At 40.1% G+C, this 12,878-nt stretch overlaps 1 protein-coding gene across 4 annotated transcripts in view; it reads left to right on the top strand.

Annotated features, from left to right (window-relative positions):
• The window catches only part of nav1b (neuron navigator 1b), a 67,064-nt gene that overhangs the window by 39,461 nt on the left and 14,725 nt on the right, over positions 1–12,878 (top strand). For all 4 annotated transcript variants that reach the window (XM_006782844.3, XM_006782843.3, XM_087840957.1 and 1 more), the window contains 7 exons: positions 5,180–5,324; positions 6,694–6,994; positions 8,257–9,016; positions 10,518–10,928; positions 11,605–11,646; positions 11,732–11,892; positions 12,384–12,557. In XM_006782844.3, coding sequence (XP_006782907.2) covers positions 5,180–5,324; positions 6,694–6,994; positions 8,257–9,016; positions 10,518–10,928; positions 11,605–11,646; positions 11,732–11,892; positions 12,384–12,557 — 1,994 coding nt within the window. The remainder of the gene's footprint in view (positions 1–5,179; positions 5,325–6,693; positions 6,995–8,256; positions 9,017–10,517; positions 10,929–11,604; positions 11,647–11,731; positions 11,893–12,383; positions 12,558–12,878) is intronic.

The following is a 12,878-nucleotide window of genomic DNA, read 5'->3' as shown; positions in this document are numbered from 1 at the left end:
TGTATCAGGTTTGAATCTCATTCTGCTAAAGATATTTTAAGGGATGCCTTTATTTCTGGGAGTCAGGCTGACGGCAGTATAGCTGTTTATTTTTCACAAAAAGTAAAACCACTGTCCTTTAAAATTCCATTTAAGCTGGCTCTGAAATATTCCCCAATGTGAAAAATCTTCTTTTTCTTTCTGCATGTCCTATATATTTGTTTTTTCCACTTTTTGAAATTAGCAATGATTTATTGTCATGTTGCATATAAAGTGTATTGCTACTGCATTTCAAATGTAAATGATTTTTGTTAGGCACACACTGAACTGATTTGTAACTGATGATGTGGACAGGGTGTGTGGAGCTCTCTTGGTCCATAGAGCTGTTACCTCCTGGAGAGGTTTACAGAGCTGAGATCTGGTGAGATCATCACCTCTGCCAATGAAAGGGGGAGGGAGGCCTTTCAAGGCTACCCATGCCTCAGTGGAGGTCCTTGTGTCATTGTGGGCTTGCGGTTGCACTCACAGTGATTCAAGCCTTACCTTGGAATGACTTTTTTCCAACTAGGCCTTAGAAGTTAAACATCTTTAGGGAAATTCATCATGATAATCTTCTCCTTAATGTAAAAAGAAGTCAAAGTATAGAAATATCTGTTTACATAGTCTTTTTTAAAATTCTTAGTCCTTTTGTAAGCATGTTTAAAAGATTTATTTCAGCTCTGCGATTTGCACTTTGTTTGCACTGAAGTCAGTGGATATGAGTGATTCTGGAGTTTTATATGAACAATAAGCACCATTCAGCAGTTGTTGGATACTAGAGAAAAGAGGGACTCCAAAACAAATTTACACCAAGACACTCTTAATATACATCAAGATCACCCTGTTCTCATGACTAAAGTGGAAAATTTCCATTGGAACACGTCCTTGTAAATTAAACCAATTTTTTGACGCAATCAATCAAAACTATACAAGGAGCTTGCACTATTGCATTATTTACAGCACCCCATGTTGCTAAAAGCAACCTCTCAAATCTCCCTTCTTGTTGTAGGCCTAGTGGCAGTGTATCTATAATATGTAGCTAAGCTCATTAGTATTAATGCTACACGATACATAATGGGTAAGGTTCATGGCATCCATCAGAGGATTAAGAAAGTCTGCTCTCAGCCTTACTGCCAATTATAGTTGGTGTCTGTTCATTTTACTGCATTTGGAAGAGGGGGGGAGCACAATGGAATGCAAAAAAGGTGAACATTTATTACTCTATGCAGTTGGGATTTGTGCATATTTAATGTATTTATTAAAAAAACATACTTTTTTGGCTTATGCAACAGACAAGAAATGTTTTGAGTCTGGTATTTAGTTGTTGTACAGCCACATGTACAATTGGTGAAAATCAATATTGCTATTATTATTGTTGCTGTTGTTGTTAACACATTCGATGCTTCTGATAATGATACAACAAAGTTAAAACTGTTTTTTAAAAAGAACCCATGCATCCATCCAGTGTTTATTAAAAAACAAAACCAAACAACCAACCAAACAAAAATGCTCACAGTCGGCTCTGCTTAAGTATAGCCTTGCATTATCTGCCTTTATGACTCTAATGGGCATCCTAACTAAAAAAATGAACATATTGATATATTCATTATGTTTGAAACTAACATAAACTCATCTGCACATCAGTGAAGGGTTTAGAGAGGCCATAGGTCAATGGACATTGGTGGTGGTTTTCCCACAGACTTGTAAAATCGGATTTTTTACAACCAGAAGCGTCGCCCCTGCTGGCCATTAAAGTTCAAAGCAATCGTGAACTGGGCTCCACTCTTCAGACCTTGCAGCTGTTTCCATCTTCTATAAACCCTCTCAGGTTTTGCTATGCATACCTGACTTTTAAGATGTTCTTTATTATAGACATGAAAACTAAAATTCATATTTTAGAAGAAACAAATGATAACGGTATACTTAGACTCATTGGGAGAATCTTTTTAAGGTAATTAGCGCTTCAGGTGAAGCCGAAACATAAATCAAAGTATTCGGATTACATGGGGCGAAGTAAAGGATTACACCATAGGGAGTAATTGGAGTTGCCATGACTACCACTTCGCTCCACGGCAATTGGTCGTTGTCTCGCTGAGGACTGAGCAGCTATCGGGGTCTCTATGATCTCCTCGTTCGTTTTCTTTTTTTGCCTTTATGGGAGGGGGTGTTGCTCGAATGCTGAGAGACACGCTACTTTTCCTCTCGCTGAATGAGGGAACAGGGGTCTTTGCTTGCGGAGTGACTCTGCGCTCACTCTAAACCTGTACAAGTCACAAATGAGCGGGCGTGTTTTGGTCGGTAAAGTGCCACCGCTGCAGCCGGCGACACGAGCAAGGAGGACTTTCCTTTTAACTCCAAGGTAATGTATCATTAATATTTAATCGCCGTTGGCACATTATCTGCCTTTATTTGCCCCTGGGGCTAATATTCTAGAATATTAGCGTTTCTTTCTTTCTCCGCGAAGAAATGAAGCTCTTCAATGGATTTAAATTCTTCTAAATATTGAGCATCAGTGTAATAGCATAACAGTGTAATCGATGAAATCTAATTAATATATTATTTTTAATCATTTGACTTTTGCCGTTCACCTGTAACATTTTGCGCCGTGAAGTTAAATGTCACGATCAGACATTGTTTTTGCAGTTGAAGTTATAGCATCTGTGGAAAAACGCAGTTTTATTCTTGGAGGACACGGGAGCGCTGCTACCACAGCTATCTGTATAATGAAGGATGTCTTCACCACTCATTCAGCTACAGTCATGCGCTCCCAGGAGCCACATCATTATTCTTTTTTTAAGCCGAAACTTTGCAGACACATTGCCAAATTGACCTACAAGATGCTTCCTCCCTCCCGTGTGCTATTTAATCTGATATGATAGTTAGAATATTATCAAAGGACGGTCCCTGAGAAGCCTTGATAGCTTTTTAATCCTAAAAAAATTGATGTATTTTTTTTGTTTTTCTTGTTCATCCAATCCACCAAAGGTTGTTAAATCTACTTCCAGCTCCAGACAGTGACTAATGTCCACACCGTGCTCTGCCCCACCAACCACCTCTCAATCTTATTAAAACAGAAGAAATATTCACACTATTGCAGCTCACAAATCACAAATGGGCTCAAATCAGATATGCGTAGGAGTAGTGCCAGAGAAAACAAAATGTTAATTGCCACCCAATGTATGAAGTATGCACTACCCTAGCCTACTCCCACCCTCTCCCTGTCTGGATTTTACCTCCGAGAGCAGACAGCTTGGCTTGTAATATCAACAGCCCACAGGCCCTCCTGCCTCTTCCTAGGCTGACATCCCTGTGGGGTTATTCATGGCCCCTCTGTCGCCCCTGACAGAGGAGGTATTGTTCAAACACACCACTAACATCTGTGCCTAATGTAAATCATGAAACTTTTCTCACTGTTATTCTTACTGGTATGTAAGAACTTTTTCTAAAATCCAACATTTATTTTATGTTACACTCTTGTTGTCAAGAGGTCACATATCTGTGGCCACAAATCACTTTACTAAAACGCTGCTTTTATACATCAAAAAGCCTTAAAACCAGCACACAGTGTCAAGAAAAGCTTCTTCCCTGTTTTACAGCTGTATCTATAACTCAACTCATGCCATGTGTTTAAATCCATTCCGAATGTGTGTATAAACCATTTTTGTCTCCCTCTATTTTCCTGTGCAATTCCATGTTCCATGGCTCTGCTAATTGCAGACTGCAGACCCACAAAGAGCATTTTGAGCTCTGTAGGGAAACCAAAGAAAGGGAAAAGAACTGATTCAGCTCAAGCAGTTACTCTGCTTTTAAGAGGCATATTAATTTACCTTTTCCACTGTGCAACATTTTTGAGCGCCAACACAAATTTGATTACCACCTGTGGCTGCCAGTAGTAATGATGGGGAACATAATTATACCAAATATGAGCTGGACTTGCATTTAGCTCTCTGGAGATACCATTTTTAAGTTCACCATGGCATCATTGCTCTTCTAAAGCACTTCTTTTAAACTTCCCACTCAGATTGAACTGTTTTATCCTGTGATGTTTTGGTTGACCGAGAAGCTTTTTCTTGAACTGTATTTTCAAATATGAAATGCACCCAGAGACCTGATGCCCAGTGACCAGTTTCTCTGGGGTGTGCAGGGACTGCCCGTCCCTTCTGGCCTCAGGAGAAGGGCCAATGTGGCAGCATCTGTTTCAAGGCGAGACAGGACTTCATTGAAGGCTGTTGGGAAGGGTCATGCAAGGTTCAGGAGCCTGTCACTCTGATTTCTCTCATCCTGCTTCTTTTGAGCATAACAGACTGTTTTCTAAACACTGAACTGTCAGTCGCAGTACTTTTTATTTACCACGATTCATCAGCATGTCTTGAAGCTGTGCTGAAAAACTACAAAGAGTGCTGTCCTAGCTGTGCTGTCATTACGATTTATTAAAATATGGTAAAGCTCACATTTTTCTGACTTAAAATTTACTGCCCAAGCTGACCATTTTATTATGATTGCTAGACTGGAGTTTCCCCACATGAGTTGTGGTGCAGTGTGTTTAAAAAGGTTTATTAGCTGCTGTGAAGATTGTGAATGGTGGGGTTTGTGGATTGATGAAAGTTTCAAACGGCCATAAATTTTATGAAGTCAAGAAACCCAGGGAAGCAACTATTTGATGACGTCTCGTGTTATAATTTGGCACTTTGTGGTAAAGCACAGAGTTATGATCCACAGCTCGTTTGATAAATTTGAACTGCCACAGATTCTGGATTTGTTGAAATCAATAAATTGTAATTTGCACTTTTATTAAAATATATGGGACTTAACAAGTAGTTATGGCTTTAAATCTTATCTTTGAAGTTCCTAAAGACAGTGTTGATGTAGGTATACCATAAATTAAAGAAATCTTCTGGATATACGCCTGATGAGTTGTTCACCATATGGTCTTGAGCGCTGATGTGTTTGTTAAATCAAAGCAAAATAGCCAAGTTGGAATTACCTGTTTGTTTAAGCACGTGGCCTCCTCCAGAGACAGCCTGCTGAAGCCAGATGGACAAATAAATGCTGCTGCAAGACTTATCTTCTCCTCAAACACAGAGTTCTGCAGCTTTTCGTGCTTTACATTCACACTTTCAGTGGCACATTTTTGCTAAGTGGTTACTCTGTCTGGTTTCAGTTGGGACGAGAGCAGCTCCATTAGCAGCGGACTCAGCGATGGCGATGGCTCGGAGAATCTCAGTTCAGAGGAATTCAACGCCAGCTCGTCTCTCAACTCCCTCCCAAACACACCCTTGGGATCAAGGCGCAACTCCTCTGTTATGGTTAGTGAAATACTGTACCGGCCTGTAATACAGCATGTGGCATGTGTTCTTTCCCACAACTTATTTTGTTTGTAGCAAAAGATTGCTAAAGATTGCAGCTTAGTTCTTTACTGAAACCATTTCCAAAGCCACACCATGTGATTTAGTTTGTTGTGTGTTAAAGGCAATCCTTTGCTTTGGCAGAGGCCACAAAAGCCACTACAGAGCTTACCTTGTCACGGTACACACGGCTCTCTCCTGCTAGTCAGAAAAAAATGCATGTGGCGGGAGCGTTCCTCCACTCATGAATATTTTGGGGCTTCACTGTGCAATCCTCATCATCATCATCATCTTGCAGAGTTGCTAGAGTTTTCAAATGCGTCTAGTTAAGGATTCACTGCATCTATCGCACAGCAGAAGTTCACTAGCTGAGTTAGGTGATCCTGAAGAACCTGAATTTGAGTACCTAGTGTAATTGTGACTGTCACCATCGAAGGAATTCCAGTTCTTCCACTATTACTGCACTTCCACCTTACTGCTTCCCAAGGCTTTACTTATAATGCTTTTCCCAAAGGAAGGCGGCTGTGAGGATCCTATGCCCTGCCAAAGAGCAAGCTGTAGTTAGTCCAGGATTGCTTATTTACTTGTATACTTGCCTTCATATCTGAAGGTCTGGGAGATAGTTGCCTCTCCACATAACACTGTGCAAAATGAATGCAAAATATTAAGTTATGACATTTTTATCAGGTCTTTTATTGATGTTTGTGAAGAAAAACATAGGTGTCATGTAAGTATTCCATTCCTAAAGGATGTTCTGTTAAATTTGAAAAGAAATGAGCATCAAACTTGATTTGGTTAAGTGGCCGCACATTCTACCTTTTTCATAGGTAAATGCTGTGCTTTTACTTACTTAGAAATTGGTCTCTTGGAAGAAATAAACACTAGACCTACTCAATGTGCCATCTGTCGCTCTATAACAGGATAATATGGTGCCAAAAAGCAGCATGCCCAATTTTGCCCTCCGTGCTACCTCCTCGGTGCACCACATGATTTTTCTATTGTTGTGTAGCAGTTTTTTCTCTACTATATAGCCCTAAATTAGAAAAATAATGCTCTAGCTGTCCTCTGCTGTAATATTTTCGTTTTTACTGTTTAATGTGTTGATCTAAGTCTTAAAGTGTTAAATCCTTGAACATGTTTTTGTTCTCCTTTCTTTTGTCTCTGCGGGTTTTTTTTTTTAAATCCCCTTGGGGCGTATCAGTTTATCTCTCCCTCCTTCCCACTGGAATGCAGCTCAGATGGGATAAAGATTACAGAGAACAGTCGATTCCATAGATAACACAAACCATGTCTGACGGTTGCCCACATTGTGTCCTTCCTCTCTCTACAGCTCCGCACTGATGCAGAGAAGCGCTCTCTGGTGGAAAGTGGACTTTCTTGGTACAGTGAGGATGGCAAAAGCACCCATAAGCTTGGTAGCTCCAGCTTTGACTCAGGAAGTCTCAAGACAGAGGCACCAAGCAAGTGGAGAAAGAAGCCTCCAAGCCTTAGTGAAGATTTTGGCGGTAAAGGGGAACTGAAGAAGCCTCAAAGTTTGGGTCAACCAGGAAGTTTCAAGAAAAGCAGAAATCCTCCTGTGGGTGTGACCTCCCCCATCACCCATACCTCCCAGTGTATGCTCAAAGTCGCAGGTGACATTCTCTTTTTAAAAGCTTTTTTTTTGTTACTTTGCATCTGCGTGTATTTTATCCCTAACCATTATTTCTTCTGCTCGTCTTATGTAGTAACTTGGTGTGTGGCCAATGTTCTTAAACGTTTATAGCTTTAACACTTATACAGTCTATTATCTCACTTTTATGTGGAGTCCAGCAGTCCATAACAGTTTATAGAACAGTTGATGTGAGTTTGGTAACAAAATAAATACAGAAGTTTATTCCTAAATGTAAGCTAGGCTATAAGTTTAAATACATAAGTTTAAATTCATTTCACTTAAATAAAGAAAGTATTGCAGTTTCAGTTCCAGACCTTCTATTATCTTAAAACAAAGTGTGTTACTCTACATGTCTGCAGAGGCCCTGCCTTCCATCTGCAGCAGCTTTTTTAAATGTCCTCTAATCCCTAACAAAACAAGCCATGATTAAATAATAGCTTAGATTTGAGTTCCAGTAAGAACATTTGGCTGGCCTGCTTTTCATTTTAACCTAATTTTAGCTTTAAAAATAGTAAGTCGTTAAAATTATATCCAGTTCTGTGTAATTTGGCTGCAGGTTGAAGGTGGAAAAAAGTTCTCTTGGCTGTTGTATTTTAAACCGTATACTATATTTGACAATGACTCCATAAGTTAGCTGTTTTTCTGTCTGCTTTCATGAATGTACTGTAACCTGAACTTTAGCTACTTTAATGCTAAAGTAGCTAAAGTTAGAAAAAAAAAAGTAAGTAGAAAAAAATATCAGGCTTTAACTCTTTTTGTCCAATATACCCTCTTAAAAATGATTTACTTCCATTTGTCTTAAATGGACAAATAAATTTAGTTGGTTAATTCACTAGTATAGGCTTTAAAATATTGTTAAAACTTTACTTTCCGTTGTTTTAAATAAAAGTTTTTTTTGTGAGTCACTCTAAACATCAAGGAATACATAAAGGTTCTTTTAGTGCAGACAGATGTGTTTTGTTTTCATCTCATCAGTAATAGCAAAAATGACATGTATTTCTACTCTCATGTGGTTTGCTAGCCCATAAATATCCCTCCACAAATAACCACCCATTTATTTTTTGAATACTTTCCTCTGACAGGGTGTGATTATATTAAGAGGAAGGCTATGGTCATTGTGGCTGAAAGACAAATAGAACAAATCACATTCCCCCAAATTCCTGCTGCTTTTATAAGTATTTAAGTTATTTAAGTTTTGAATGTCAATGTAATATGTTTTTTTCTTTCTTTCTGTCTAACTAGCACCAAAAAGTGAGAAGCCACTGGACAAATCCAAGATTTCCATCAGAACTGCTGGTCTGCAGCGTTCCCGTTCAGATGCTGGCAGAGATCATCATGGAGAGCACCGCAAGCCCCCTTCAGGTCTCGTTAAACCCACTGCTGGAACCTCCTTTGGCTACAAGAGACCACCAACAGCAACTGGTACAGCAACCGTCATGACAGCAGGGGGTGCCACCATCTCTAGTGGCTCTGCTACTGTGGGAAAAACCCCCAAGTCATCTGGCATCCCTGTGAAACCTGTAGGAGGAGGAATACCCTCGGGTAGAAAGAACAGTTTTGATGCCAGCAGTGAGCAGAGCTTCCTGGGGCCAAACGCCCGAAACAGCATTCAGTACCGCAGCCTGCCCCGACCGGCCAAATCAAGCACACTTAGTGTGATTGGGCGCCCCACAACTCGCCCTGTCAGCAGTACAATTGACTCTAGTCTGTTGTCCTTGAAACCTGTACCCATAACTTCTTCAGGCCCCAGGGTTAAAGAACCAAGTAGCTCCAGTATTAAAATAACTAATCGAACAAGTACTGGCCCAGTAAACCAGACAGACCGAGAGAAAGAAAAGGAAAGGGCCAAAGCTAAGGCTGTGGTTGCAGACATCGACTGTGCTTCGCTAAAAGGAGAGGACACACCATCCGAATCAACAGGAGAGTCTTCTGTGAAACTGCATGGCCTGAGACGAACTAGCAGCAGCAAATACCCCGAACTGTCATCACCCACCATACCGAGGTTTGTCATTTTATTGATGTTCTGAGGGTTTTTATTTTCATTTTAGTTCAATTCAGTTTTATTTATATAGTGGCAAATCGCAACAACAGATGCTTCAATGCACTTTATACTGTAAGGTAAAGACCCCACAGAAATACAAAGAAAACAGAGAAAACCCCAACAATCATATAACACCCACTGAGCAAGAACTGTGGTGACAGTGGAAGGGGAAACTCCCTTTTCACAGGAAGAAACCATGAACCGTACAGAGACATGCAGTAGAAGAGAGCCAACAATTAATAATAACGAATAATTCAATGCAGAGAGGTGTATAAACACATCGTGAGCGAAAAAGGTGACTGAAGAAGAAATACTCAGTGCATCATGGGAATCCCCCAGCAGCCTACAACTATTGCAGGGTAACTAAGGGGGGCTTCAGTGTCACCTGGTCCAGCCATAACAATATGCTTTATCAAAAAGGAAAATTTCAAATCTAATCTTAAAAGTAGAGAGGGTGTCTGTCGCGCCAACCCAAACTGGAAGCTGGTTCCACAGAAGAGGGGCCCGAAGGCTGAATGCTCTGCCTCCCATTCTACTTTTAAATACTCTAGGAACAAGTAAGCCCGCAGTCTGAGAGTGAAGTGCTCTAATAGGGTGATATGGTACTTCAAGGTTGTTAAGATAAGATGGGACCTGATTATTTAAGACCTTGCATGTGAGGAGCAGGATTTTGAATTCTATTCTGGATTTAACAGGGAGCCAATGAAGGGAAGCCAAAACAGGAGAAATCTGCTCTCTCTTTCTCTCTTATGAACTAGTTTTTCAGCATCACTCTGTGAAAGAATGTTTCTAATATTAGAGATATTACACAAGTGAAAGAAAACAGTCCTAAATATTAGTTTAATATGTGCATCGAAGGACATATCCTGGTCAAAAATGACTCAGAGATTCCTCACAGTGTTACTGGAGGGCCAGGGTAATGGCATCTAGAGTAAGAATCTGGCTAGAAATCACATTTCTAAGACTTTTAGGGCCAAGTACAATAACCTCAGTTTTATCTGAATTTATGTCTTTAAGACATTCCTGCAGTTTAACTAATTGGTGTGTGTTATCTGGGTTCATGGATAGATAAAGTTGTGTCGTCTGCATAGTAGTGAAAATGTATGCTATGCTTTCTAATGATTCCAACTAAGGGGAGCATGTATACTGTAAACAGAATTGGTTCTAACAAGGAACCCTGTGGAAGTCCATAATTAGCCTTAGTTTGTGAATAAAACTCTCTATTTACATGAACAAATTGGAGTCTGTTAGGTAGATACAATTCAAACCACTTTATCCCACTATCTTTAATACCTACAGCATGCTCTAATTGCTGTAATAAAATGTTTAAAATTGAATTTAAAAAAAATATATATATATATTTGGGCAAAAGGCTTTAAAATAAACTGCATTCAATACTTAACAGGTTTTAAAACGTTCAGTTTCCTTTTTCATCATCATGTCTTTCATGCTTCGATCCTAGGATGCTGAACACTAAGTCTCTAGGTCGTCCTCCTAGCTTGGCTCACCTGGACAAGGTCAACTCAAACAGTCTCGACTCCTGTGTGACAATACAGGACCTTCCACCCAAAGTGCCCCCATACTCCAAGCTCCAAGACTTGGCTAGTTCCCACACGGCCACCCGCCTAACCCCTAGCCCAGCGCCAGTCCTTCATATTGATTCACCCAGCCCTTACGCAAGTGAAAGCCTGAGTGGATCGCCGATACTCTACCCCAAACTGTCAGGCATGCACCGCAGCTTGGAGTCCCTGCCCCTCCAGATGAGTGTGCCTGCAAGTGCAAGGTTTGTTACAACAAACACCCGTGATAAAGAAGAGAGGAGTACAGGAACCTGGGGGGCTGGGAGTAGGACGTCCCTCACCCTCTCAGACAGGCAAGTGTCTGAAATATGTAATGTAAACTGTGTCAAAACTGATATGTTTGGGGAAAAAAGGGGTTATGCAGTTTTTTTGTCATCAGTGTATGTTGTTAGAGTTTCTGCTAAAGAGTAACTCCGAACGGACAATTGGTTTTGTGTCCTTGGAGGAGAAAAAATGCTTAATACTTCTGCAACTAATTTGAAAAAGCATCAAAGTTTAAAAACAAACCCTCAAAAAATTGATGCAAAACCTTGGACCAAAAAACTATTTTATTTTTCATTTTGCTATCATTCAGGGATTCCTAATTCAATTGGCAATACAAGAAATGCTCATTGCACAAGAATTCAGTTATAAAAATGTCCACATGTCTTTTCATTAGAACAAGCACAAGAATTTGCATTTATCCTATGAGCAGAAAAGGATAAAGCCCAGCTAAGATGATGTTTCTGTGTGATGGTTTGGCTATACGTTTCTGTGCAGCTGACACACATTTCACTCATATTATATGTGCCTTTTTCCGGGAAAGGAGAGTCCAAGGTCTCATTTTGAAGATGAAGAGCTGCATCTATCACAAAATTTCTCTTTATTGAGATGGAGATGGTCCAGATACTTTCCTGCCAAAGGAATGTATGTTTAGGCAGACCCAGGCCATGTTTTCTGAAAATTGTGTTTTTATTCTTTTCGTTACAGCTTGCAAACAGATCGGAATACCTTGCCAAAGAAAGGCTTAGAGTATGTCAAAACACTTATTGTCAAATTGTCTATTTAAAATCATGCACTATGCTGCATCTTCAAGTAAATAACCTTTCTTTTGCAGACGCTATGGCTCAAACCTATCAGAGAGTGAAGAAAGTAAGCCAGGAAGACGGCACTCCCACAACATAGTCAGCATGACAGAGAGTGATAGCCCCCCTCAGTGGCCTTCTCCTACCCGCACCCTGCACCCATTATCCAATAAGATTCCTCTCACCAATGTGGGTGAGTTTATGTGTTCCATTTTGGCTGGCTAACAAGTTTTAAAAACCCTCACTTTTTGAGCTTTAACATTAAGGGCTAATCTTAGATTAGCGATGCTTCTTTTTGTTGAGCTTTGAGAGGACAGGGCTATGGAGCTCGTGCTGAGAGAAAAACTTTTACAGATGAGCAGGGTTTGCACAAGTTCTCTGTAATGCATTCTGTATTGTGAGTGAAGAAGTATTGGCCAGATGTATTAAAATAGATCTTTTGAAAATCTGAATTGAATTATGCCATATGAACATCTACTTAAACTTGAGTTTAGGTTCAAAATATGCTGGAGATGAATGCAACAGAGGTCAAGTGAGGCTATATATATTGCTGTTGTGTCAGTGTTGCCTTACACTTAGTCATCAGAATGAGAGTGCTATACTGTTCCAAGGTGTAGGACTGTTTTGTGTGTATATATGTATCTGTGTGGAGCACTGAACCATACCAACTCTCTGTTATCATAGTTGCCCCAATTTCCAGTGGCACCCCAAGGATATCGCGGTCCAACAGCATAGGCCCCCCAAGCGATTCTGCCTGCGATCTCTATGGATCCTCCCCTCTGGGCAGCAGTATGTCCCTGGTTGACCGTCCAAAAAGCATGATGCGGTCTGGGTCTTTCCGTGAACCAGGAGAGGATGGTGAGTCTGTTTGACTCACTTCCCTGCAGGGGAGCTTCCCAATATGACCTCAAATGAAACAAAGCTGTCTACTCATACTGCACACAATCTGTCTATCTGCAATCTAAGCACAATGTTAGACTCATTTAAGGGCATAATCTGTGGTGAAAATATATACAAAACAGCAACATTTTAATCCTGCTGCTACTCTTAGATAATTTACAGACATTTTAATACAGAGTCCAACATTAGGATACCCCTAACTTCAGTTTCTTAATGAAGTGATTTGTTTTAACACATTTAAGTATTTTTTTTAATTACAGAAATCTGAATGAATTTTAA

Source organism: Neolamprologus brichardi, chromosome 5 (genome assembly GCF_056152115.1).
Source record: "Neolamprologus brichardi isolate AB-2024 chromosome 5, ASM5615211v1, whole genome shotgun sequence".
NCBI classification, from domain to species: Eukaryota; Metazoa; Chordata; class Actinopteri; order Cichliformes; family Cichlidae; genus Neolamprologus; species Neolamprologus brichardi.
Note: the sequence above shows the minus strand (reverse complement) of the source record. Positions and strands in the feature narration are given on the sequence as shown.